At 38.6% G+C, this 25,852-nt stretch overlaps 1 protein-coding gene across 1 annotated transcript in view; it reads left to right on the plus strand.

Moving 5' to 3' along the window:
* LOC133835782 (aminopeptidase N) overlaps positions 1-25,597 on the plus strand; it is a 77,497-nt gene extending 51,900 nt beyond the window's left edge. Inside the window, exons 6-13 of the mRNA XM_062265847.1 lie at positions 143-317; positions 10,157-10,302; positions 10,358-10,508; positions 10,568-11,262; positions 23,766-23,949; positions 24,010-24,206; positions 24,267-24,578; positions 25,391-25,597. Of these exons, the coding sequence (XP_062121831.1) occupies positions 143-317; positions 10,157-10,302; positions 10,358-10,508; positions 10,568-11,262; positions 23,766-23,949; positions 24,010-24,206; positions 24,267-24,578; positions 25,391-25,469 (1,939 nt within the window). The 3' untranslated portion in view covers positions 25,470-25,597. The remainder of the gene's footprint in view (positions 1-142; positions 318-10,156; positions 10,303-10,357; positions 10,509-10,567; positions 11,263-23,765; positions 23,950-24,009; positions 24,207-24,266; positions 24,579-25,390) is intronic.
* Positions 25,598-25,852: the final 255 nt, after the last annotated feature.

Raw genomic sequence — 25,852 nt, forward strand, 5'->3', positions numbered from 1 at the left:
ATCTGTTTTTATAGTAGTATTTTATATATTTTAACGATCTATCCATTTTCTCATTTTTATATGATTAAAGTGTTTTGTAACACTTTAAAGTGGGTTTTCTTAATGTTTATTTTTCCTGCACATTATTCTTATATCATTGTAGCCCAAAATTAAATGAATATGTTATCGACTTTTTTGAAAAAACGCCACCAATGTCAACATTCACATTTGGATTTTTCATATCAGCCCTTCAACTATACAAAAGTACAAATATCATGACGTCCTCTCAACCTATTATTCAGATGTGGACTTTGAAAGACGACGAAAATCAATTAGAGGTAGAGTATTTTAAATTATATAATAAAGTTTACATTTTAATATATATATATATATATATATATATTAAAATGCATATATATATATATATATATATATATATATATATATATATATATATATATATATATCGCAGAATCATTTGGTAAAGAATGCATAATTATTACTTATTCTGATAAGCACAACAAGGTCTGTTTGCTATCACGATGTTTCACAGACTGTTCTCAGAACTCAGCATATTTTCGATTCATATGAATTTTATCAAGTGACGAAATCTAGAAGGACTATCGGCATCCTTTTCCAGCTAATCAGTTAACGTCCTACGACCAGACCTCACTCAGCAGCAGAGCGCATCTCCGTTTCTCCCGTACGATACTCACCTACAAAAGTCCTGCCCTGCGATTTAGCCTTACAAATCGTACATTCTCGTTTACTGACTTTAAAACACATTTTTTTCTGTTCTTCAGTTAAATTTTATTAATAAAGTTGTCTTCACATAACATTTTAAGCAGCTCAGAAAAGCTGGGTCCAGTAATTTGGGACAATCAAAAAAAAATTGGTGCCCATTACTTTAAATCGCTTGCCCAAGTTTGCCCAGGAAAAATTTTTTTGGCCCACCCTTAGTTTCAAAATTAAAAAAAAAAAATGTATTCGTAAATTCCAAAATTTATTTTTTCAAAATTTTTTTGCGGATATCGCTTTAAAATCGTTTTCCCATGTTTGCCCATCTTTAAGTTTTTCGAAAAAAATTTTCGTTTTCGAAATTTTTACTTTTGAAAAATGTTGACATTTTTTCGGCATGAATGACTCAAAATCGATCGCCCACACCACGAAATTATGAAAACTAAAACTCTACAACGGTAGCCTCAAATTTTTTCAAGTCAGCCCTTATCTCAGAATTTCAAAATGTTGAAAAATATGAAGGTTTTCAACTGTTTTGATTGTCCATACAAATTCATCGTTTGCTCATGCTTCAAAGTCTCAAAATTTTGCCAAATTTCAAAATTTTTCAAATTTTTTTGACTTTTTCAGTCTGCCCATTTGCTATTTTCGTTTTCCCACCCTTTAAAATTTCAAAATTTTGCCGAATTCAAATTTTGGGCGATCGATTTTGAGTCATTCATGCCGAAAAAATGTCAAAATTTTTCAAAATTCAAAATTTCGAAAACGAAAATGGGTAAACATAGGCAAACGATTTTAATTTGATTTTGAATTTTTCATGATTTTGAAACTAAGGGAGGGCAAAAAAAATTTTCCCTGGTCAAACATGGGCAAACGATTTAAGGCAATGGGCACCAATTTTTTTTTGATTATCTCAATTCACTGGTCCAGCTTCTCTGACCTATTTTAAGCGTTAATACAAAAAAGCAAGCCACCTCGACCCCTGCCAAAACTAGTCCTTCTGTTATGGTTTTATTGTCATTCATAACTTCATTCTCCACTTGGGAATTCAAGGAGAATCTATAAATACTACACACTTACGTCCCTGTAGGTAATGACGAAAATCTTTTATGGCATTGACAATAGCCAAAGTCTCCAGTTTATACAATTGATATTTCGATTTAGCAGGCGACGTGCTTTTGCTAAAAATGTTGAAAATTGTATATTATAAAATATATTATTTTTACTTTATATGTTATTTTTTATTTTATATATTTATTTTATATATTATTTTTGAAATAAATCTTTCGATTTCAAACAGCCAATGGTGAAAGTAAGAAGCTAACCCTATCGCGTTACCATTTTTGAAGTTGTCAACCTACCAACACTTGAATTTTGCGTGGATTCAGTCAAATCTTAGTTTTTAGAAAGGAACACTGTCATATTGAATGAAAATATATGCTTCTTCAAGTTTCTGGCACGATCTGCAAACGGTTGAAAGCTTCATTTTTATTTTCGGTCACTATTAATTTATCTCTCAACGAAAGACCGCGCACTCTCTCTCCGTCTACGTTACTGACAGCGCAATGCGAGGTAAGCGATAAATGTGATTGCTTTGCCTCGCCCCAACTGCACACATGTCTGGCCACGGTTACTAGCACAGTAACGTCAGTAGCAACTGTAAATGCAATGACAACAACAACAACAACAACATCAGTTTCGTCTGTATGCCCGATACCGTCGATCGTTCTATCTGCTGTGTCACTGTCAGCCAGTGCGCTGGCAAACGCACCAAGTAAAAAGCAAGGTTCGACCATACAGACTGGCATGCATCGCTACGTAAACATTAAAAGAAAACAAAGTCCATAGATGATGTCAGGTGTGACCACTGAAAACAGCTGACAGTGTGGTCGCGATCGATTGATATCGACATTGACAAAGTTAGTATACTATGCGTGTGGCCTTGTCACACGCGCAGTCACACTGATCTAGTTTATCGTCATGTTGGTCACCCTGCCATTTTTTAGTGCTTTTCTACATAATATATGTTCTACTTTCGCTGACCTGCACAACAAGTGTATTTTTCAAGGGTGCAATAAAAGTAATTGTAAAGTTCAAAAGTGAAAGTGTTTATTTACTTATCCGATGACGCCCCCCTACACATTTTGGTCCTTCGAGCCGGAGTAGCTCCACCCCAGCAACAGCATTGGTTGTTTTTCAAGATAAGTAATACACTTTCTTATATTCTCCATACATTTTGTGCAAGTGTCGTGTTCGCGCCATATTCTTTTCTCCTTGTACCTTATACATATGTATATATGTGACACAGCATATATATAAGTACATAAGCGTTCCACCGGCATTTTTTCCGCTATCTTTTCTACTTTGTGTAAACGTTGCACATTTTAACACACTCCTCTTCGTGTTGTTTTATTCTAAATAACGAGAAAGTTTACACGCTCCTAAACCCAAACGCGCGTAGATCCACTACATATACATACGACACATATACATACACATACGACACACATACATACACTTACATACACGACACTTACACACATATACACTCCGTATATATTACATATACACTCCGTATATATTACATATACACTCCGTATATATTACATATACACTCCGTATATATTACATATACACTCCGTATATATTCCATATATACTCCGTATATAGTCCATATATTCCATATACGTTATATATATATATCATATTCAAACTTTTTCCATATATGTATATAAACATCAGTAACTTGTGATCCAACGAGATTCACGCTGCTGTTTGTGTTTTATTTAACATTTTGTATTTTCCAACAGCGATATTTCCGTGTGTTTTTTGTGTCGGCCTTGTTCACTATCCTGCGACAGCCGAAGTTCCTCTCCAATTTGTGCTTGCTTTCGCTGTCGTCCACTTCGCCCGCTCCTTCGGAGTCCAAATCCGCCACTCCTGCCGCTCAACTCCCAATCAAAGTTGATCGTCCGTCGCCGTCTGCTTCTTCTTCGGCAAAGACTCTGTCGTTGCCTAAACCTCCAACTACTCGATCCGTTCAGGCTAAACTTAGCAACACCCGTGCGATAGCTCTCAGCAACTTCGTCGCCGTCTCTGACGGACTGGTGCACTTTGAGAGTCGGGTCAGAGGGCCTGCAGCCGAAGACAATAATGTACACAAGTACGAGATCCATCGTGACCAGCTGCAAGCCCTCTGGGACAATGTCGAGGCCGCTAATGCCACGTGCGCTGATGCACTGCATCGAGACGGCGACAACGAAGGCATACAGGCCATGGAGGCGAAATATGACCACTGCTATGCAGTGTATGAGCGGTGTCTCGCCCGTGTAAAGGGGCAATCATCATTTGAGTGTGAATCTTGAGACGATGCTTTGCATGTCAATGAGTCTCTCAGAACTTTTTAGACTTGTAGGTTTTCATCGAGTCCTCCAGGACTAGCTGTCACGGTCGCCATGTATTGAATAATATGAATTGATCCGTGTTTGTTTTTAACCACGAGCGAAGGTTCGCTCTAGTGGACGTTTATTTATCAATTTATCCGTTCTTTGGCTGATGCAATAGAGACAATGTTAGAAGGATGATGAAATAGATGTGGTGAAACAAAAGAATTGGCGGAAAGAGACAGATGGCTTGTGAGTCAGTCTGCTTCGAGTTACGAGACTAAGAACATTGCAAGCGACTTGCTGTGCGAAGTGCCATTATAAACAAATCATGGAAGGAGATGAAGAGCCAATCACTCCAGTGCCAAATCAGTATTCTCCGACATCAGAAGTGGGATCGGTCTCGCCACAAAATTTATCGAACGATCAATGGCGTGCATTATTCGAAGCGGAAAACAAATCTTTTCGGGAATTAATTAAATCGATGCAGATTCCCAGAACCGCGACGCAACCCAGTAGAAAAGTAACGCCTCCAAAGTTTTGTCCCGATATTGCGAACGCAGATGCTGCTTGGTGTAAAACCATTGACATAATCATGGCAGAGAACATGTTGGAGGGTAGCGCTCTCGTCATAGCGTTAAGCAACTCTTTGGAAGGAGGAGCATCTCAGTGGCTGTCACAAATCGGTTACAGTGGAATAAAGTGGCTGGAATTCCGAGAATTATTTATCCAAAGATACGAAGGTGTAGAGACGTCAGCTGCTATATTGCTTAATATGTTCAGCAGTAAACCAAGGCCAAGCGAGTGTTTGTCTGTGTTTGCCAGCAGACAAGTAACGGCTTTACTTTCAAAGTGGAAAAACGTGAGCAGCGAAGAAATTGCCGTATCGATCGTGTTAGCGCATGCTGCGCAAATAGATAAACGACTGCAGCGATTATTGTTTACAACGAACATCAAAACCCTAAGCGAACTAGAGAAACAATTGCGTGCCTATGCGTTTGGTAAGCGCCATGACTGCGAGACACCAGACTATACCAGTGTCCCTGAACAAAAGAAGCGGAGAACATCGTGGCAAGGAAAGTGCCACTCTTGTGGCAAACCTGGCCATAAAATGGCAGAATGTCGAAGCAGAAAACCGGTAGACGCAAGTGAGACAAAATTCAACTCGACTCGCGGCAATGCCACACCAAAGAGGGATATGTCAACTTTAACCTGCTACAAGTGCGGTCAGTAAGGTCATATAGCAACCAAATGCCCGACCTCTTCATCTTCAAGCAAGGGCAACACTTATGAGAAGCGAGTGGATGTGTGCACCGTCGTCGACCCAAAGGGGATCATGTGCCAACATGGTGAGCCCGTTCCGTACTTTTTGATTCAGGGGCAGAGTGCTCCCTATTAAAAGAAAAATTAGCTAATAAGTTCTTGGGCCAGAGAATGAATAACACTGTACTTATAAGCGGCATAGGTGAAGGATCAGTAACATGTTCAATGCAAATTCTGACCACTGTTAAGATATGTGAGTTTTCGATAGAGATCCTGTTTCACGTTGTCATGGACAAATATTTGAAACACGATGCACTGATTGGCCGTGAAATTTTAGGTCAGGGCTTTGGCGTAACTATAGATGCCAATAAGTTTATTTTACACAAAATTAATACTGTTAATACCCTGTCTAGCACTGTTGAGTGGAATTTTATGGACTCCATAAATAGTGATGTTAATCTAACTCAGTCTGATCGAACCGAACTGGCAGAAATATTAAAACCTCACGCATCAACATTCATAAAGGGTATACCTAACCGACGAGTCAACACGGGTGAATTGGATATCCGTCTGATTGATGCCAATAAAACGGTAATGAGGCGTCCGTATAGATTAAGCGTGGAAGAAAAGATATTGGTGAGAGGTAAAATACAAGAACTTCTGGCAGCAATAGTCATACGTCCAAGCTGTTCCCCTTTCGCGAGTCCAATGCTGCTGGTAAAGAAAAGGACGGCAGTGATCGTTTATGTATCGATTATCGTGAGTTGAATGCCAATACGGTCTCCGATAAATATCCGTTACCATTAATATCGGACCAAATTGATAGACTGCGCGGTAGCAAGTATTTTACAAGTCTTGACATGGCGAGTGGCTTTTACCAAATACCAATACATCCCGAGTCAATAGAACGCACAGCATTTGTTACGACAGAAGGTCAATATGAATTTATAGCAATGCCATTTGGCTTGAAGAACGCTTCATCTGTATTTCAGCGAGCCATAATGCGTGCTTTGGGTGAAGTGGCCTATTCGTATGCAATTGTTTACATTAATGATGTCTTAATTGTTTCTAGCACAAAAGAGGAGGCCTTTAATAGACTTAAGGAGGTATTGCAAAGGTTGTCTAATGTCGGCTTCTCTTACAATATTGATAAGTGTTCCTTCTTGGAGCCAAGTGTTGAATACTTGGGGTATACAATTGAAAACGGAGAAATAAGACCAAAGCCGCGAAAAATTCAGGCATTGACTGCATTACAACCCCCACAGACAGTTACGCAACTAAGACAATTTATTGGCTTATCTTCCTACTTCCGACAATTCGTTCCTTGGTTTTCTGAATTAATGAAGCCCTTATATTTTTTAACGTCAAAAAACAGCAAATTCGAGTGGCATGAGAAGCATGAGCAGGTACGCCAAGAAATAATATCTGCATTGGTTAGCGACTCAGTTCTTATCATCTATGACCCACAATACCCGGTTGAACTCCATACTGACGCTAGTGCAGACTGCTATGGAGCTATCTTAATGCACAAGATAAACGTTAAACCAAGAGTCATAGAATATTATAGCAAGTGTACTACAGGGGCTGAAACAAGATACCCCTCATATGAACTGGAGACACTGGCAGTGTACAACGCAGTGAAACATTTTCGTCATTATTTGCAGGGTCGTCCATTTGTCGTTTTCACGGATTGTAATTCGCTCAAAGCTAGCCGCAATAAAATAGAATTAACGCCAAGGGTCCATCGCTGGTGGGCATATCTGCAGTCCTTTGAGTTTGAGGTAGAATATAGAAGAGGAAACAGTATGGCACATGTAGATTTCCTTTCGCGCAAACCACTACCAATTGACAAGGTTACTAAGTCTACCAAAATAACGGAAGTACGTATATGCATGGCAGACATTACAGATAACTGGCTACTTGCTGAACAGCAGCGAGATATAGAGATTACGGACTTAATAGCAAAGTTGCAAAATAACGAACTGAGACATGAAGATGCAAAGACGTACGAAATGCGGTCAGGCATGTTGTATAGAGTAATACAGAGAAACGCACAAAGTCGATGTCTGCCGGTAATACCGCGAGCATTTAGGTGGTCTGTGATTAATCACGTACATGAGGCCATAATGCATTTGGGATGGGAGAAAACACTAGATAAGGTATATACGCAGTATTGGTTCCCAAATATGTCCAAATATATGTGAAAATTTGTTGAGAATTGCATCACCTGCAAGCTTTCAAAGTCAACGTCGGGAAAGGCCCAAATAGAACTACACCCCATACCCAAAGTTTCCATACCATGGCATACCGTGCACATGGACATAAGTGGCAAGTTGAGTGGCAAAAATGACCAAAAAATAAGGGCAAATAGATGCTTTCACTAAATATGTTCATCTACACCACGCTCTTAGCCTCGACACTAATAGTTGCATAGAGGCATTGAAATCCACCATCTCTATGTTTGGGGTACCTACTCGTATCATCGCCGATCAAGGTCGCAGTTTTGCGAGTGTTGATTTTAGGCAATTTTGCGTAACACAAAAAATTGGCTTGCATCTGATAGCGACCGGTGCAAGCCGGGCGAATGGACAGGTTGAGCGCGTTATGAGTACCATGAAAGCAATGTTGACGGCAGTTGAGACAAGCAAGCGATCTTGGCAGGATGCCTCAAAAAGAAGTGCAGTTGGCCATGAATTGCACGGCCAATAGAGTCACAAAGCTTAGTCCATTGGAATTATTAATTGGTAAAGAGGCAAGACCAATGGGCATGATGCCAATGGTAGAAGAAGTGGACATTGACATTGAACATGTTAGATCAAAGGCCTTGCAAAATATAAAGAATAGTTCTGAATACGAGAAGCAACGATATGACAAGAATAAGGCTAAGATTGTAAGTTACAATGTAGGTGACCATGTCCTAATGATGTAGAGGCAGATGAGTGCGAGAGATCGTCGACTGAGGCACTCGTAGGTACCATAAGCTCAGATTAAATCATTTACAAAGGCTATAGCCATGTCATGTAGTAATCTGCGCAGTTACTGCATGGCGGGGTCTATGTGGGTCCAGAGGGACCAGTACGCGGAGTGTGCGTGTGAGCGTTGCAGTGTGTGCAGCAAGAGCCTAAGAGTGTAAAGTGATGAAGAGATGTTGAGAGAAGGAGTTATGGTACAAAGAGATGAGAAAAAATAAAAAGAAATGGCGCTGTGGCGGTAGATAAGTTCGGTAAAATTAAGTAAAAAAAAGGAAGTTGAGCAGGACAAGGGAACACTACTGAACTACAATGCATTTGATGAATTTATGAATTATGTTGTTGATTTTAATTTTCACTTTGTAATGGAGAATACTTGTACTTTTTTATTGCTATAAGATAGAAATTAGCGGAAAATTAATGTAAAATAGAATTTTAAGTTACGAGAAATGAATGAAATTGAAATATTGAATAAAAGTTATTATTATGATGAATCTTTTTGAGAAGCATGATACGCGAGGACGCGTAAAGGTTAGGATGGTCGTGTCGAAGAATTACAGATCTAGATATGTTTGGTTTGAAAATTAACGGACAGTATGTTAGGTAACATAATGTTAAATGGACAGAGCATCATTTGATACAAGCTCAAATGAGCATGGCGCTTGCAGTTGTTTGGCTGATGCAATAGAGACAATGTTAGAAGGATGATGAAATAGATGTGGTGAAATAGAAGAATTGGCGGAGAGAGACAGATGGCTTGTGAGTCAGTCTGCTTCGAGTTACGAGACGAAGAACATTGCAAGCGACTTACAGTGCGAAGTGCCATTATAAACAAATCATGGAAGGAGATGAAGAGCCAATCACTCCAGTGACAAATCAGTACATCACATACATATATGTATTCCATAGAGTTTTTATACCCGCTACCCATAGGATAGAAGGGTATTATAACTTTGGGCCGGCAGGAAATGTATATAACAGGTAGAACGACGCATCTCCGACCCTATAAAGTATATATATTCTTGATCAGCGTCAACAGCCGAGACGATATAGCCATGTCCGTCTGTCCGTCCGTCCGTATGAAACACTGGATTTCAGAGACAATAAGAGATAGAGCTATAATTTTTGTTCGACAGCATTTATTATGTTTGTCAAATTGTCGAAGTTATTAAAAAAAATACTTTTGTATGCGCAAAAACGCCTACTTTCTAGGCGTCTGAGTTGCTTTGTCTGGCAATCTGGTATATTTTGAACTATTGGGTAATTCTCCGACGAATGTCGTGTGCGACCATCTTTACAGTGAAAAAAAAAATTGCCAGAAACAATTTTAAAAATAAGAAAAGATTATTTTTATAGCTCTAAAAGATTACTTTAATAAGAGCTAAGAATGGATTTGAAATTTTTTTTCTGTTTTATTTTCTGTTCCGATAATTGTTAAGCCAAATTAAATTCATCTTAGCAGTAAAAACAGTGCTAATCGAAAGCTTTAAGAATAACCTTCACTTATTTTTAAAATTGTTTTAGTTTATGATTTTTTTCACTGTATTACCCATATATTAAATGTAGCTATATACTCGTATCAATATACCAATTTGACATATTTTTTTTAGTGGTATATTATGTTGGTATATTTTGAGAATAATATCGCAATATTTTTCTTTTATTCAAAATGAGTAGCGGATATCTCACAGTCGAGCACACTCGACTGTAGTTTTGTTTTTGTTTTTTTATATTTTAATTGCATGTTAAATGCTTCGAAATATCCTGAATGGAAGGATTATGTTGACCAAATATGGTTAAAAATTACGTTTTGTTTTATTTAAGGAAACGTATATAAAGATTGTCACCATTTATAACAAAATTAAACATTACTTTGGGACACATATTCCCCTATCAAAAATTGATGTGGTTTGCATACCTGACTTGCCTCTAGCCCGACCTGTGGATAATTGGGGGTTGTTACTTTTTGGGTAAGTTAATTTTACATTGATAATTATATTAGCTTGACTTGTTTATATATTTTAGAAAAAGAGATCTTCTTAGAAAAGGACATTACGACATAACTCATGAACTTATTTATCAATGGCTAGGTTCGTGGGTGACGCCCAATTGGTGGAATGATGCCCATCTTAATAAAGCAATTGCTAGTTTTTTGGCGTCTGATATTGTATTAGAGGTAAGCTCATATTTCCTATGTGAATATTATAACTTAACTTTAATCAATAAACATTGCAGATTGATGGAGGCGTTGAATTTAATGGAAAATATCCAATGACTACACTGTATTCATTGTATTACGAATTCAGTAAAAGATACCCACATTCACGTATAACTGGAATGAAACAAGAGACAATTTCACATAAAACAGAGTTAGTATTACGAATGCTCAATTTTACGTTGAGCAAAAAATCTTTTCAAAATGGAATACGAAATTTCATTTTGGAATATCAATATAAGACATTTTGTGGAGATGACTTTTGGGAATCTTTAAACTCACAATCACTAAAAGATGGAACACTTAAGCCTCATTTAAATGTGGGGGTCATCGTAAATACTTGGTTTGCATATCATCGTCTTCCAGTAGTCAAAGTCCTTAGAGATTACACTGAAAAAACGGCAATTCTGCAGCAAAAAGTGTATCTAAGAGAACGGCCGCATGATGTTCCAGAACAAGAAAAAATGCTTTGGTGGATTCCAATTCTACTTAATAGACAAGATGCTCTGAATTTTTCAAGTGGTTGTCCTTACCTCTGGATGGAGAATAAGAAGCAAATAAATATACAAAATATGCCCGAAAAAGATCAATTTATAATTATAAATTATGAAGAAATTGCACCTTTTCCAGTTAATTACGACAATAAAAATTGGAAAATGTTGTCAGATATCTTACAAACTGATAATGGAAGGAAACAAATTCCACCATATACAAGGTAAATATATAACTACATATACGTACATATATAAATATATACGTGTGTACTAACAAAGCTATAGTTTTTTTAACCACATTTTGCTTATATATAAGCATATATGTTGCATATAATACAACATAAAGTTTTTTTGTTCGTCCTCGACGAACTTTTAATTTATAGGAAAATTGCACTATTCTGCGCACTTGAAAAATACAAAGAAATTTCTCATGATAACTGTATAAAAACATAGACTGATTAATTTAGAACCTCCTAAGTCGCCCATAATAAGTCAATACTCTACCCTGAAGCATTGTGTATTTGATGTGTATAATCATATCATTAATTTAAACTGCAAATGAATTTTCCTATACTATAAAAACAAGTAAGAAAGCTACAGTCGAGTGTGCTCGCTTGAGATACCCGCTACCAATTTTCAATAAAAGCAAAATATTGCGGTATTATTCTCAAAATATACCAAAATGCTACAAAATACCAAAATATACCAAAAGGTATGTTTGTTATATCGATATAGTAGAACATTCAAAATATACCATAGACGGCACAATATACCAGATTGTCAGCCAAAGCAACTCAGACTAGAGGTGGAGAACTATTGATAGCACTATCGGGACTACTGATGGTTGGCCACTATCGACACGCTCTCGATAGCGGCGTGCACTCTCGATAGTGGTTAATCGCTAACGATATTTTTTCAAATTTTTTTGTATACCCGCTTCCACCGTAGAGTCAGACAAATCTTTTCAAGTAGGCGTACAAAATTATTGGTTGAAATAAATATATAAATAGCAGTTAAGGTAAACCTTAAAAATAAAAATTCATATTGTTGGCGCATTTGATTGTTATTAGTTAAGAGCATGAAGTACCAAATGAAGTTGTTAGAATTAGGGCGAAGCGAGAGCGCTATAAAGCTTTCGGTTGTTGTTCTCTGAGCGAATTCGCCTCGCTTCGCCGCTCTAGTTAAGTTAGGCTTAATGTAACTTAGCATAGATTTATAAAAACAGTTGAAATCAAACACTCATCAGCGCGTCATCACTCTTTTCGTTTCGTTTTCGTTGTACCAACAACAATTAGGCCTACTCGTTGTGTTCGCGAATAAAGCGGAATTTATAATTGCAAAAACTCTTGTGATTTTTCATGGCGCCCCCGGGTGGACTCTAATTGTTTTTGAACGCGAGTGATTGACTGAAAATAGAAAACAAAAACAAAACAAATTCGTGCCGGTCGTTTATAAAATAAAATAAAATATAAACAAACTATTGACTGTGCCAGTGCTGTGATTCTACTTGTGTTGGTGTCATCGCTGGATTCCTTGCAGCATCGCGGGAGGATACCCTGCACCTGCAGAAAACACACAGAGGAAAGTGGCTGGGATCATTAAAGATCGCCAATTCCAGGTACTGTGCGAAAAATTGGAAGCGAACAACTGAATTGGTTGCCAAGTTGCAAGATTCTAGTGACGCTTTCAATTCTTGGCACATATGTAATAGTAGAGCATTTGCTTTTAAATTTTTAATTTAAAAAAGTGAACCGCTTAGGCAGAACATTGTTTTTTCTTTTCTAAGTGAAAGTGACTAGGGAAAATTTTTATTTCCATTGCATCGAACTTCTTCTCTTAGTTCGTTGCAATTTTCGCTTTCGTCGCCCCCTTTGTCACCAGATTCGTAGCCGCTGTAAGTTGTGTGCTGTTGCTAAGCGCACATATGTACGTATATACATACATATATACCCGCAAGCCAACACTGCACCGGTGCGTTTCGGCTCCGTATTGTTGTTGCTTGCATTTTCGTTATCGTTTCGCACGCTTAGAAACAGCGCACACATACATACGTTAGCAAGCCAGCATCTGCACAGTGCATTGCGCTCTGAAGTCTGTGTTGTTGCTTGCACTTTTCGTTGTCGCGCGCTTTGCAGCGCTCAGAACTCGCTCGTTGGTTGAGCGTATCAGTGCGATATCTCGTTTGCTCCCTCGAATTGTGTACTCCCCCTATTATTGTCCGAGATAGCTTAGTGGTTGCTAGGACAATTTAAAAATAATAAAAAAAAAAAATTTAAGTAGAAATAAAAAATAATTCAAAATAATAATTCAAAAAAAAAAAAAATAAATTTTATTTTTTAATTTTCTTTTTCGTTGTTGTTGTTGGGAGCAACAAAATTAATTTTGTATTTTATTTTTATATTTTTTTCGTCTCCTTCAATAAGTTAAACAAAAATGAATTCGAAAGAAACACTTGAAGGCTCTAAAAAGAAACTTGCTATTTGCGTAAAGAGCATTAGTAGAATTCACGATCAAATTCTCGGTGACACTATCGGTCGAGGTCTGACAGAGCTAGAGTGCAAATATCAAATATCAAAGCAGAATTGAGACATTTGACGAATATGACGAATACCGGTGCGAGTTAGAAGAGATTTGCATTACTGCAAAGGCAAGGCTGAAGGCGATGGTGAAATCGTTGACCGATACTTCATCCGCCAATATATCGATTCAGCCGATTGCCGCTCCTCGTACCCGTCTGCCTAAACTCTCATTGCCAAAGTTCAGCGAAAAGTATTCCGAATTTAAAAATTTCATAAGTTTGTTTGAGACTCTTGTTGATAAGGACCATTCAATTCCGCGCATTGAGAAATTCAATCATCTCATTTCTTGTCTCTCTGGTGAGGCTCTTGGAAAGGTGAGAGCGTTTCAAGTCACCGTGGACAACTATGAGAAAGCAATGGCGAGTGTGAAAAGAGTATATGACAATGATTGTCTGATATTTAATGAAAATATCACTGCTCTTTTCAATTTGCCAAAGATTTCGCAGCCCTCCGCTTCAGCGTTGCGAAACTTGATTGACACTGTCTCTGCGATATACGGATCTTTGTTGTCAATAGGTGATGATAAGAAAATTGCAAATGCAATCCTTATTCACCTGGTCATGCACAAAGTTGATGCAATGACAAAGAAGAAGTGGGATGAGCAGCTAGATTACACGAAAATTCCATTATGGAGTGAGTGTGAAACTGTGCTTAATCGTCGATATCAGCACTTGTCAGCTGAGAAATCGACAAAGTCCGATAGTCAAGCCGTTTCCGCTAAACAGCTTAATAAGAGCTCGTTTTCGTGTACGACGCTCAAAGATAAGATTGATCAAAAGAATGTGAATATTGCAATTCCGAAGATCATTCCATCGTGAGTTGCTCGATGTTTGCTGCCTTGGCAGTTAAACAGAGATTCGACTACGCAAAAACATCTGCATTATGCATAAATTATCTTCGGAAGGGTCACACTGTCGCCAAATGTAAGGCAAAAAAGTGTCGTGTGTGCAGCCGTTCACATCATACGTTGCTGCACATATATTCTGCGACTACAAATAATAGAGCGTTACCACCCCCGAGTCTCTCCGCTGTTAAGCCTGATCGTCCATCCACTTCACATGCGATGCATGCGACCGTGTCGGATAAAGTGATCCTGGCCACAGCAGTCATCAAAATAAAGACGAATTCAGGCGATTTCGTCTTAGCCCGAGATTTGCTGGACTCTGGGTCACAAATTAATTTTGTGACTGAGGAACTAGCTCAGCGGCTGCATTTGCGTAGAGAAGACTCGTGCATCAGCTTGCTTGGCATTGGTGAATCCAATTCTCAAGTTAAGAAAAAGATACACACTGTGGTGAAGTCGCGAGTTGGCTGCAATGAATATGCGATCGATTTATGGATCCTCAAATCGATCTCAGGCTATCAGCCAGATCACACTGTAAATGTCAGTGGCTGGAAGATACCTGACAATATTCAGCTAGCGGATCCCTATTTCTTCAAACCGCAGAAAATTGATCTTCTTATCGGCGCTGAAACATTCTTTGACCTATTGTCCGTTGGCCAAATCAAGCAAGGTCCAGAGTGCCCAATCCTCCAAAAGACAAGCCTTGGGTGGATTGTCTCGGGGCGGTACACTCCTGGTGAAAAATCTCACCAGAAGATGACTGTCAATCTGAGCTATCAGGAAGAAAGTTTGAGCTCGATTGACAAGACCTTGCTGTAGTTTTGGACTGTCGAAGATGTGCGCTCTCCCTCCAAAGTCTTTTCCGCTGAACAACAAAGTTGTGGAGATCATTTCACAAATAATGTGAGAAGATTGCCGTGTGGTCGTTTCGAAGTAAGACTGCCGTTCAAATCAGATTCGCACCAGCTTGGGTGCTTATTTGAAGTTGCTAAACGGCGGTTTTTGTCGCTTGAAAAACGCTTAACTCGAGATCCTGAGTTAAAGCGAATGTACTTGGAGTTTATGGAAGAATATGTAGAGATGGGCCACATGTCCGAAGTGAGTCACATCCTTCCAAGTACACCACACTATGTTATTCCGCACCAATGTGTATTACGGCCTCAAAGCACTTCGACAAAGCTGAGGGTCGTATTTGATGCTTCGTGTCGCACTTCGACACATAAGGCGTTGAATGACATTCTTATGGTCGGGCCGACCATTCAAGAAGAGCTGTTTTCGACTCTGCTTCGTTTTCGATTGCATAAATATGCATTAACGGTTGACATCACAAAGATGTACCGCCAAGTTATGGTGCACGAGGCAGATCGAAAATATCAGCTCATAGTGTGGAGAAAAGATCCATCAGACTCGTTGAGATTATTCAGATTAAATACTGTAACATATGGCACTGCGCCAGCGCCATTCTTGGCCATACGGTGTTTGATCCAGCTGAGCGAGATTGCGAAATCTTCGCACCCTATGGCAGCTGAAGTTATCAGGCAAGACTTCAAAGTTGACGATATGTTGACTGGTGCCGCATGCGTCGAGGACCTGAAGACAATTAAGTCTGAAGTGTCGCAGATACTGCTAGGAGCAGGTTTTGAGCTTGCGAAGTGGTTCTCGAATGCTCCTGGGTTCTCCGCATCAGACAGTACACCAAAGCCGATAACGATCTCCGAGACTGACGCAACCAAGACTCTAGGTGTGATTTGGTTGCCAAATGAAGACGTGTTCCAATTCCGTATCGACGATTCATTCATGGGTCTTAAAGGGACAAAACGGAACATTCTCTCGGTGACATCGCGGTTATTCGATCCGCTTGGCCTATTGAGTCCCTTAATTATAAAAGCAAAGATACTGCTTCAAGAGCTCTGGCCATTGAGTTTGGATACATCGTGGCACCAATTGAAGTCAAATTTGACACAATTGCAAAACATAAAAGTGCCACGATATTTGTTCACAGAGCCTACGTCACCGATAGAGATACATGGCTTCGCCGACGCCTCAATAAGAGCGTATGGGGCGTGTATTTACGTTCGTACGCATACTGCAGAAGGTTGTAAAGTATCATTACTAAACTCAAAATCAAAAGTAGCTCCCATCACAACTAAGACTCTCCCTAGACTTGAGTTGTCTGCAGCTCACCTTCTTGCAGAACTCTGCCACCGCATCCGAAGGCTGATCCGATCACCAATTGAACGGACGGTTCTTTGGTCAGATTCGGAAGTCACTCTTCATTGGATCCGGTCACATCCTTCCACTCTCGCGACATTCGTGTCGAATCGAGTGGCCGAAATTCAAGAGTGGTCAGAGAGCGTGGAATGGCGTCATGTTCCAACTAAGCAGAACCCCGTAGACATTGTATCGAGAGGTTGCGATGTGACTGAACTGTGCGCGTCAATGTGGTTTAGTGGTCCGTCATTCTTGATGGAACCACACGACGCATGGCCAGTTAACCACCACTTCGTCTCTGAAGAGACGCGCAATTTGGAAGTGCGCAAAACAGCTGTTGGACTGACAGCTATAGTGGTAAAGTCAGATCTAGTGGACTCGATCGAAAGTTTTTCGTCGCACACAAGTCTGTTGAGAGTGTTCGCTTATGTGTTCCGCTTCATTCGAAGATGCAAAGACAAAACAGTTCAATTTGAACTGGTTCCAACGGCATCAGAACTAAAAGAAGCATTCAGCAAAATAGTAGAAGTAATGCAGGATTTCGAATTCAGAGACGATATAGAAAGGGTTCGTTAGAGTACACGTGTGAGCTCGAGTCTACAGCGACTCAATCCTTTCATACATGAGTATGAAGGATCTTGGTGTTCGTTTTCGTTGTTGCGAGTCGGGGGGCGACTGGTAAATGCTCCTATTTCGTCTGATACTAAGTTTCCACTCCTCTTGTCGAAGCGCTCACAATTTGCTCGCAGCTATGTGAGGTACCTTCACTTGACCAACTGTCACGCTGGCCCAAGAGCGCTCGTGAGCAATCTTAGAGAACGACTTTGGTTAGTTAATGCTCAAGAGCTTTGTCGTCAGACAGTACGATCATGCATCCGTTGCTTTAAATGCAAACCTCGGTTGCTTACGCAAATAATGGGAAATTTGCCTGCTGATCGACTCCGAGCGCTCCGCCCATTTTCAATATGTGGCGTAGATTTTTTCTACTTTCTAATGGCTTTCCAAAGGTTTGTTGGTCGAAGAGGATGCCCGAGCCGAGTCCATTGCGACAACGCGACGAACTTCGTCGGAGCAAGTCGCCATCTGGAGGAGCTGAGGAGGCGAGTCGTGGCGGTATACCCAGGAGCGGACGGGGCGATGCGCGTCGCAGACGTGCGAACCAGCGCAGGAGGGCTGTTTAAACGGCCAATACACAAATTGGCGCCTCTGCCAATCGTATGAAGGCACAGCCATTCATCGGGGCCGGTGTTGGCGCATTTGATTGTTATTAGTTAAGAGCATGAAATGAAGTTGTTAGAGTTAGGGCGAAGCGAGAGCGCAATAAAGCTTTCGTTTGTTGCTCTCTGAGCGAATTCGCCTCGCTTCGCCGCTCTAGTTAAGTTAGGCTTAATGTAACTTAGCATAGATTTATAAAAACAGTTGAAATCAAACACTCATCAGCGCGTCATCACTCTCTTCGTTTCGTTTTCGTTGTACCAACAACAATTAGGCCTACTCTTTGTGTTCGCGAATAAAGCGGAATTTATAATTGCAAAAACTCTTGTGATTTTTCACATATTATTTGAATAACAATTATTTATTATTTTTAGATAAAGATTGGAAAACCAATTTCATACTCTCATACTTTAAATAAATATGGGTTATTTCAAAAACTAATTAAATTATTTTCTTTTACTGTACTATCGACAACTATCGACGATAGATTTTCATTGCTATCGTCGATAGTCGATAGTTTATGGAAACTATCAATAACTATCGATTGCGCAAACTAGTTCTCCACCTCTAACTATGACCCCTAGTAACTTACTAGTAGTAAGTGGGCGTTTTTGCCCAACCAAATTTTCAATAATCATAAATACTATTGTTGTTATTGAATACACCGAAATTCACAGCTCTAGCTTGTTATTAGATTTTTTTGATTTGTGGGTGCGGAAGTGGGCGTGGCAAAAATTTGAAATAAACTCCATCTGCGTGCAAACATAATCATAGCTCTATCTCTTATAGTCTCTGAGATCCAGTTTTTCATACGGACGGACGGACGGACAGACACACAGACGGACATGGCTAGATCGTCTCGGCTGTTGACGCTGATCAAGAATATATATACTTTATAGGGTTGGAGATGCCTCGTTCTACCTGTTACATACATTTACTGGCGGCACAAAGTTATAATACCCTTTTACCCTATGCGTATAAAAAAATTTACAACTAATTTGAAATAAAATTTGCTTGGTAAATTGAAGCCATAGAAATAGGCAAAGAATGCGAAATTATTTAAAAGACAAATGTTTTAGTGGTGTGGCCATGAATTTTTTGTTTTTTTACCATTCCATGCCACAATTAGGCACATAAAAGTTGTTCAAACGGTCACTCTAAAATGTATGTGCTGAATCAATAACGTTGGACTGACTGACTTACCAGATTGCATTTTGAGCCTGAGTTAATGATCATATCGACTATATCGCCACAAATTTTGAAAGGGATTTCTATCTTTCTACAGTCTTAATGCCAATATCACCAGATGTGGCCTTTATTGTCGAATTTTCATTGCGTCTCGATGAAACCCTATCCTTCTAGCGATATCACGGCCCTAAAAAAGTCTCTTTCAAAAGCGGAGTTCCACAGTGGCGAAAAATATTCGTTCAGCTTGGGATGAGGGGTGGGAATACATCGTACTTTGCCTGCTCGTTTAACGGAATTAAGGCCCCTGAAATGTTGTACCGCCGAGGTACAGGAACTTGTTCGTCTCTTATAGGCGGAGGTGATCTCTTCAGTGTCTAGCACTCTGTTCGCCATAGCGCTTTGTCCATTTTCGAGCCATTTGATCAGTGACGTTAACACCAAATTTGGTTTTATTATAAAATGTCACAGTTTCTGGCAATTCCTTTCGATCGGTATTTATTTTGACGCCTTGTGCTTGGTACTCAATAAAACAATTTTTTTTTTTTTTGGGCTCGCTGTTATAAACAGTAAGTGTACATTCAATTGTTGCATACAGTAATGTTGAAAAACGAACCATATCCTTATTTTTCTTGTACATTTTTGGAAGGTCCCGTACCAATCAACGCACAGTGGGCCGCATTCCCGATTTGGTGGTATTAATTCGAATATTGCATTTATCGAGCTGAAACTTGGCATACTTCAATAATAAACCACTCTAAATATTTAAGCAAACTTCCAAGTAAGTTTGACCACGCCTACTCCAATGCCCATATAGACATCATAATTTTTTTTTTTATTGCACTCCTTTTTGTCGTCGCCCAAATACAAATAAAGCCAGTGCGGAGGAGTGGCTCCCGCTGTCGATCCACACGTCCAGCAACGTGACATGATAGAACTCAAGCACATCTAAATAATTAAAGCATCGGAAAAGCCGCAAAAAGCCGCATACCGGACTGTTATTAAAATTTAATAAAAAGTGTCTACTATTGATTAATATACATTACACACCGCTCAAATACGTAGAACACCTTTTTTTTCTCTACAGAAGACGAACACTTTTGTTAGCTTTTTGTTTTCTTTGGACAACACAAAACAGTACACATATATAACGTTTAACAAATTATCACACAAACTGTGTTTATTATTCTTAATTTACATACCTCAAACTTCAATATTCATTTTACAAAATATAAAATTTATCTTTCGTTTGGATTTGCCAAGCGTACAAAGTCACCAAAAGTTTCCCGCCAATTTTGTCACAAAAATCAGCTGTTCAATCACCTGACTTTAAACATCTGTAAAAATCCCAAGGTTGCACTTTTGGGAAAAATATTTATTGATACTTTCTATCTAGGGTATCTTGTTTAAATATATAAAATAAAAATTAAGATTTTCTTCCATACAATTTTGGACTTTATGCCACCAAATCGGCCATCCGGCTCAATGTGCAACGTAGTGTTTTTGGCTATTAGTTTAGAAGCTAAAGGAACGCTAGAAAACAGGTTGTCGGTTGTTACAGTCCTTCGTTTCATGATAAAAGGCTCCAATAGTCTCATTACTACAAATTCACTAAGGCGTGTTGACAAATTTCGTGATTCGTCATTTCCTAGATAAGGAAAGCCATTTACGATATACTTCGTTTCAACGTCAGAAGCTAGCCAGAATTTTATTCCAAACTTGTCTGGTTTGTTTGACATATACTGTGTAAATCTACACCTGGCTTTCGTTGGAAACAATTATTCATTTACTCTAATATTTGCTCCTGGTTTGAAACAGTTTTTCAGTTTATCTTGTGAACTTGTCCATTCTTTGCTTTGAAACTCTTGAAGCTTCTAATTCGGTGCAAGATTTGATATTGTCTAATATATGGTCAATCAATAGTAAAAAGGCACGTATTGGCATCTCCTTGATTATATTTGTTTTAGCGTATACTGTAGGTCCAGATATGACTTTGAATATGCATCAACTTGGTAACCTTCCAACAACACCTCCTTCCAATATTTTTCCAAATAGTTCCACTTGCCGAAACTTTTCATTATTTTCTTCGCTAGACTTTTCTCCATTACTTTCATATACCCGCTACCATAGGGTGGAAGGGTATTATAACTTTGTGCCGGCAGGAAATGTATGTAACAGGTAGAAGGAGGCATCTCCGACCCTATAAAGTATATATATTCTTGATCAGCGTCAACACGTCCACTTCCGCCCCCGCAAATCAAAAAAATCGAATAACAAGCGACCAGATAAAAATTGTGGAAGTTATAAAAGAAATACTTTTGTATGGGCAAAAACGCCTACTTACAAGGGGTCTGAGTTGCTTTGGCTGACAATCTGGAGTTTTGTGCCGTCTATGGTATATTTTGAATGTGGTATTATATCGATATACCAAACATACCATTTGGTATAATTTTAGCATTTTTTAGTATTTTTGGTATATTTTGAAAATGAAACCGCAATATTTTGCCTTTATCAAAAATGGGTAGCGGCTATCTCACAGTCGAGCACACTCGACTGTAACTTTCTTACTTGTTTTTTATTATGGATTCAAATAAGTTATAAAATTTATTACATTTAATTGTTGTTATAAAAGTCATATAAAAGATTCTGGAAAAAATATTCAGACAAAGTCAATATTTAAGGTCAGAAAGGCCAGACCAGTAATTTTGACTGGCTCGGTAAATCTAGTGTTATAATAGATTTTGGTTATGCAGTAACCGCAATTTAATCGGCAGACACAGTACAACACTTAGTAAAATAAGTAATAATAATAATAAGTAGTTAGCAAACATTTTATTGCTTTGCACACCACCTTAACATATGTACATATGTTTACAGGCGCAATTTGAACGTCGGCGTGAGTCTCGCAAATGCAACGGTTCTTTTTTATATAACTTTGTGCCGGCAGGAAATGTATGTAACAGGTAGAAGGAGGCATCTCCGATCCTATATTATTGATCAGCATCAATAGCCGAGACGAACTAGCCATGTCCGTCTGTCCGTATGAAATGGATTTCAGAGACTATAAGAGATAGAACTTTTTTTCGACAACATTTGTTATGTTTGCACGCAGATCAAGCTTGTCTCAAATTTTTGCCACGCCCACTTCCGCCTCCGCAAATTATTTTAAAGCTAGAGCTTCGATTTTGGTATATACAACAACAACTATAGTAATTGTCATCCCCGAAAATATGGTTGCGATCAGAAAAAATTGTGGGAGTTACTAAAGAAATACTTTTATATGGTATGTGTATGCACGTGTAGTTTTGCAACGCATATAAACACGACAACAACTGCTAGTGTCTTAGTTGCTTAGAGTTAAATAGCGGCTTCATAAGCATTGTGATAGCTCTGGTGGTAGAGTGAAAGCTACAGTCAAGTGTGCTCGACTGTGAGATACCCGCTACCCATTTTGAACAATAGCAAAATATTGCGATATTTTTTCAAAATATGATAAATTAATATACCGTAAAGTTGAAAAATTAGGAGTCGTGACAATCGCCTGAGGCAAGATGGGTGTCATGTGACCCAAGGCCACGTACTCCCTGAAATCGGCATTGTACTGCTCCTTTAGAGAATCGTTTCTGGACAAACGATTCTCGTTCTTGAGAAACTACGCCAGCGCTATGGATCTGGAATGACCCAATTCAATCCCATCGGGCTTCCGGAATGTAAGAGTCACCCGATATCTGCCAAATTTGCTACGAAATCGGACTCTTTCATCAGCTTTGCTGGAATATCCTCCACCTCCCAAAATTTGGAAATGAATTTGTCGAGCTGGTCGTCTGCATGGATGGCGACTCTTGTCGAAAATGCTGAGACAGCTTTCGACACATTCTGGGAAACGGGGCTGGTGAGAATCCAGCCAAATACGTTTTTTTGCGCAGGAAGTGAGCCACAAATGTTTGGCCGGGAGCCGCTCAAAATGACTGACGGAAAGATATTAAATTAAATTAATTAAAATGACAATCTGAGCACTTTTGTAGAAATATGGATCTGCCAGTTCGATCGCTGGTAAATTCCTTAGGATACTTTGCGGCATATGGATTGAAGGCAGCTTGCCTGCGAATGTGGAATGTGGAATGACGAACGCTGGATCTCGATATGGAGCCTCGAATTCGTTGGAGAACCAATGCTGAAGTGACATAACTTCTGTACTTGGGACGCAACTGCGTGATTCAGCCCAGATACTTGGGCTTGCACGGACTGAAATGGCAACTTTATGCGTTGGAATAAACGCTCAGAAATGAAAGTCGCTTCGGACCCGGAATCGATTAGTGCTCGTGCGGTGTATGTAGTACCCAAATGGCATACATTGATGACCGCCGTGTCAAGAAGAATATTCTGAGCGTTAATGTCAAAATAATTCTGCATGTTTGATTCCGAGTGAACCGTATGTTAGAAAGTGAAGCTGAAATTGAAGAGGCACCATGAATCTATGTTTATTATGCACTGATTACGCTTCGAGAACGCTCTTATTTATGTGCATGCTCAGAAAACGCTCTTAAGCTCATTAAGAAACTCCATCAACAACTTTACCAGTAAAAACCTTTCGCGCGTGACCAAGCAAGTGTGTGATGTAGAAGCTTGGTTTGCGTCATAAAAGATGACGTGCTAGTTTAACAATTGATTTTTCATTTTAACATTTCAGAGCAAAATTACTACATGATGCTTGGAATCTTGCTTTTGCAGGGGATCTTAGTTTTTCAGCTGCCCTAAACATGACTCTGTTTATAAAATATGAGCGAAACCACATTGTTTGGAATCCAGTTTTTACATTTATAGATCAAATTGGACGACATATAGATGAGTCGGAAGTACACGCAAAATTTGAGGTGCAACAGAATACACAATATTAAGTACCTCATAAAAACTAAAATTAATCTTAATTTCAGTCCTACGTTATATTTTTGTTGGCTCCATTTTACGAAGAGTTAGGTGAAGAACTCTCAATCGAAGACAACTGGAAAACTGACATTCGCACATTAACCAAAAGGTTCTTATGCCGAGCTGGTTATAAACCATGTATAAAAGAGGCCGAACAAACTTTTGAAATTTGGCAGAATACCACCAACCCGAACCATGAATATCCGTCCGTATATTCATTAAATTTATATTTCTTGATATATTTAACCTTTCTTTTATTTTATAGGGAAGCTTCTCATTATTTGTGCCCCATATTTAAGTGGGGTTCTCTAGAGAAATGGCAATTTGGATTAGAGCGCGTGATGCAGTTTCCAAAGTCACGAAAGTTGAGTGAAAGAACACATTTATTAAAAGCACTAGCCGGTTGCCCCACACAGCCGGAAAAAATTGAACAACTTTTAAAAATAACAATTCTTGAAGATCATTCAAATTTTACTGAAAACGACAAATTTTTAATTCTTACTTCACTAACCAGCGGTTCTAGTCATTATTCACTGTTGAATTTCGTATCTACAAACTGGATGACTCTTCGCCAAAAGTGAGTAATAAGTAATATATTTTTAATATTAATACGAGCGGATCTGATGATGAAACCAGCGTTGCCAATTTGTGGGGAATTCCCCGAAGTGCGTGGAATTTTAAGTTGATAGGGGATTTATTGGGGATTGGCATTATGTGGGGAAAATGCGGGGATTTTTACATTTTTTGACATCTTATTCTCGTCGGTAAATATTTCATCATTCATTATCGACACGACATCGACCTTTTTTAAAAATATTATGTACATATAGCACATCTCTAGTTTCAAACTACAAGTAGATTGACAGTGGTTTTGTTTATGATCAGGGGATTCCCGTTTTTTCTCTTTCTTAAACGCCTACATGTTATGCGCGCTGTCTTCGTCATTTTCGTAGCTGAGTTCGATAAGTTTATGTTATTCTTAAGAATTTAAAAACTGAAAACCGTAATCGACTGAATACAGATACTGTTGTATCATTTATGACTGCAAGAGAAGGAATTAAAAAACTAGACGGCAGCGTCAAGTTCAACCCGTCAAACAAAATGCTATCCACAAAAATATGGAAAAGAATATGAATGTTAACTGTTTGAGTTTTTATTTTAATTAATTAAGAATACTAATATGAGTTATACTCAGCTTTTTATAGTTTCATTTAAAAAAAACCTATGTGGGGAATTTGTGGGGAATCAGCGGATTTTTGTCCCCAAATTTGGGGAATTTTATCCCGATTTTTGGGGAAATGTATAAATTTGCATTGGCAACCCTGGATGAAACATATGTTACTTATATATCTTGTATGTAAAATAATATAAAAAAATGGTTTATTTCAGATTTAAAAATAAAACTAATTTATGGGACCATTTAATAGGATCGGCAACTGGCTTTTTTCTTAACTCAGAAAGGTTATAACATGGTCTACAAGTTAATTGAAGAGCGTGCTGGAGAATTTGACAGTGCTCAGCATATTGTAGAAAAATCACTCCGAAACATAAAAGAAGAAACTAAGTGGAGTGAAGAAAATATTCCGGTTATCGAAAAGTGGCTAGATCACTTATTAGCTAATATATAAAATAATCGTATATACATATATATTATAGATTCAATTAAATATGATAAAATTTGTTTTTGAATATTTAGTATACCAAGTGAAATTTGTATGCATAAATTACCTTGATAACTTCTAGACAAGGGACTTTTTAAGTTGAAACTTTGATAATAAAACAATGTCATTCAAATATCAAATCAGGTGATTTAATTTTGAATAAAGATACAGAATCGATTTACTTTAATAA

Source organism: Drosophila sulfurigaster, chromosome 2R, assembly GCF_023558435.1.
Source record: "Drosophila sulfurigaster albostrigata strain 15112-1811.04 chromosome 2R, ASM2355843v2, whole genome shotgun sequence".
Lineage (NCBI taxonomy): Eukaryota > Metazoa > Arthropoda > Insecta > Diptera > Drosophilidae > Drosophila > Drosophila sulfurigaster.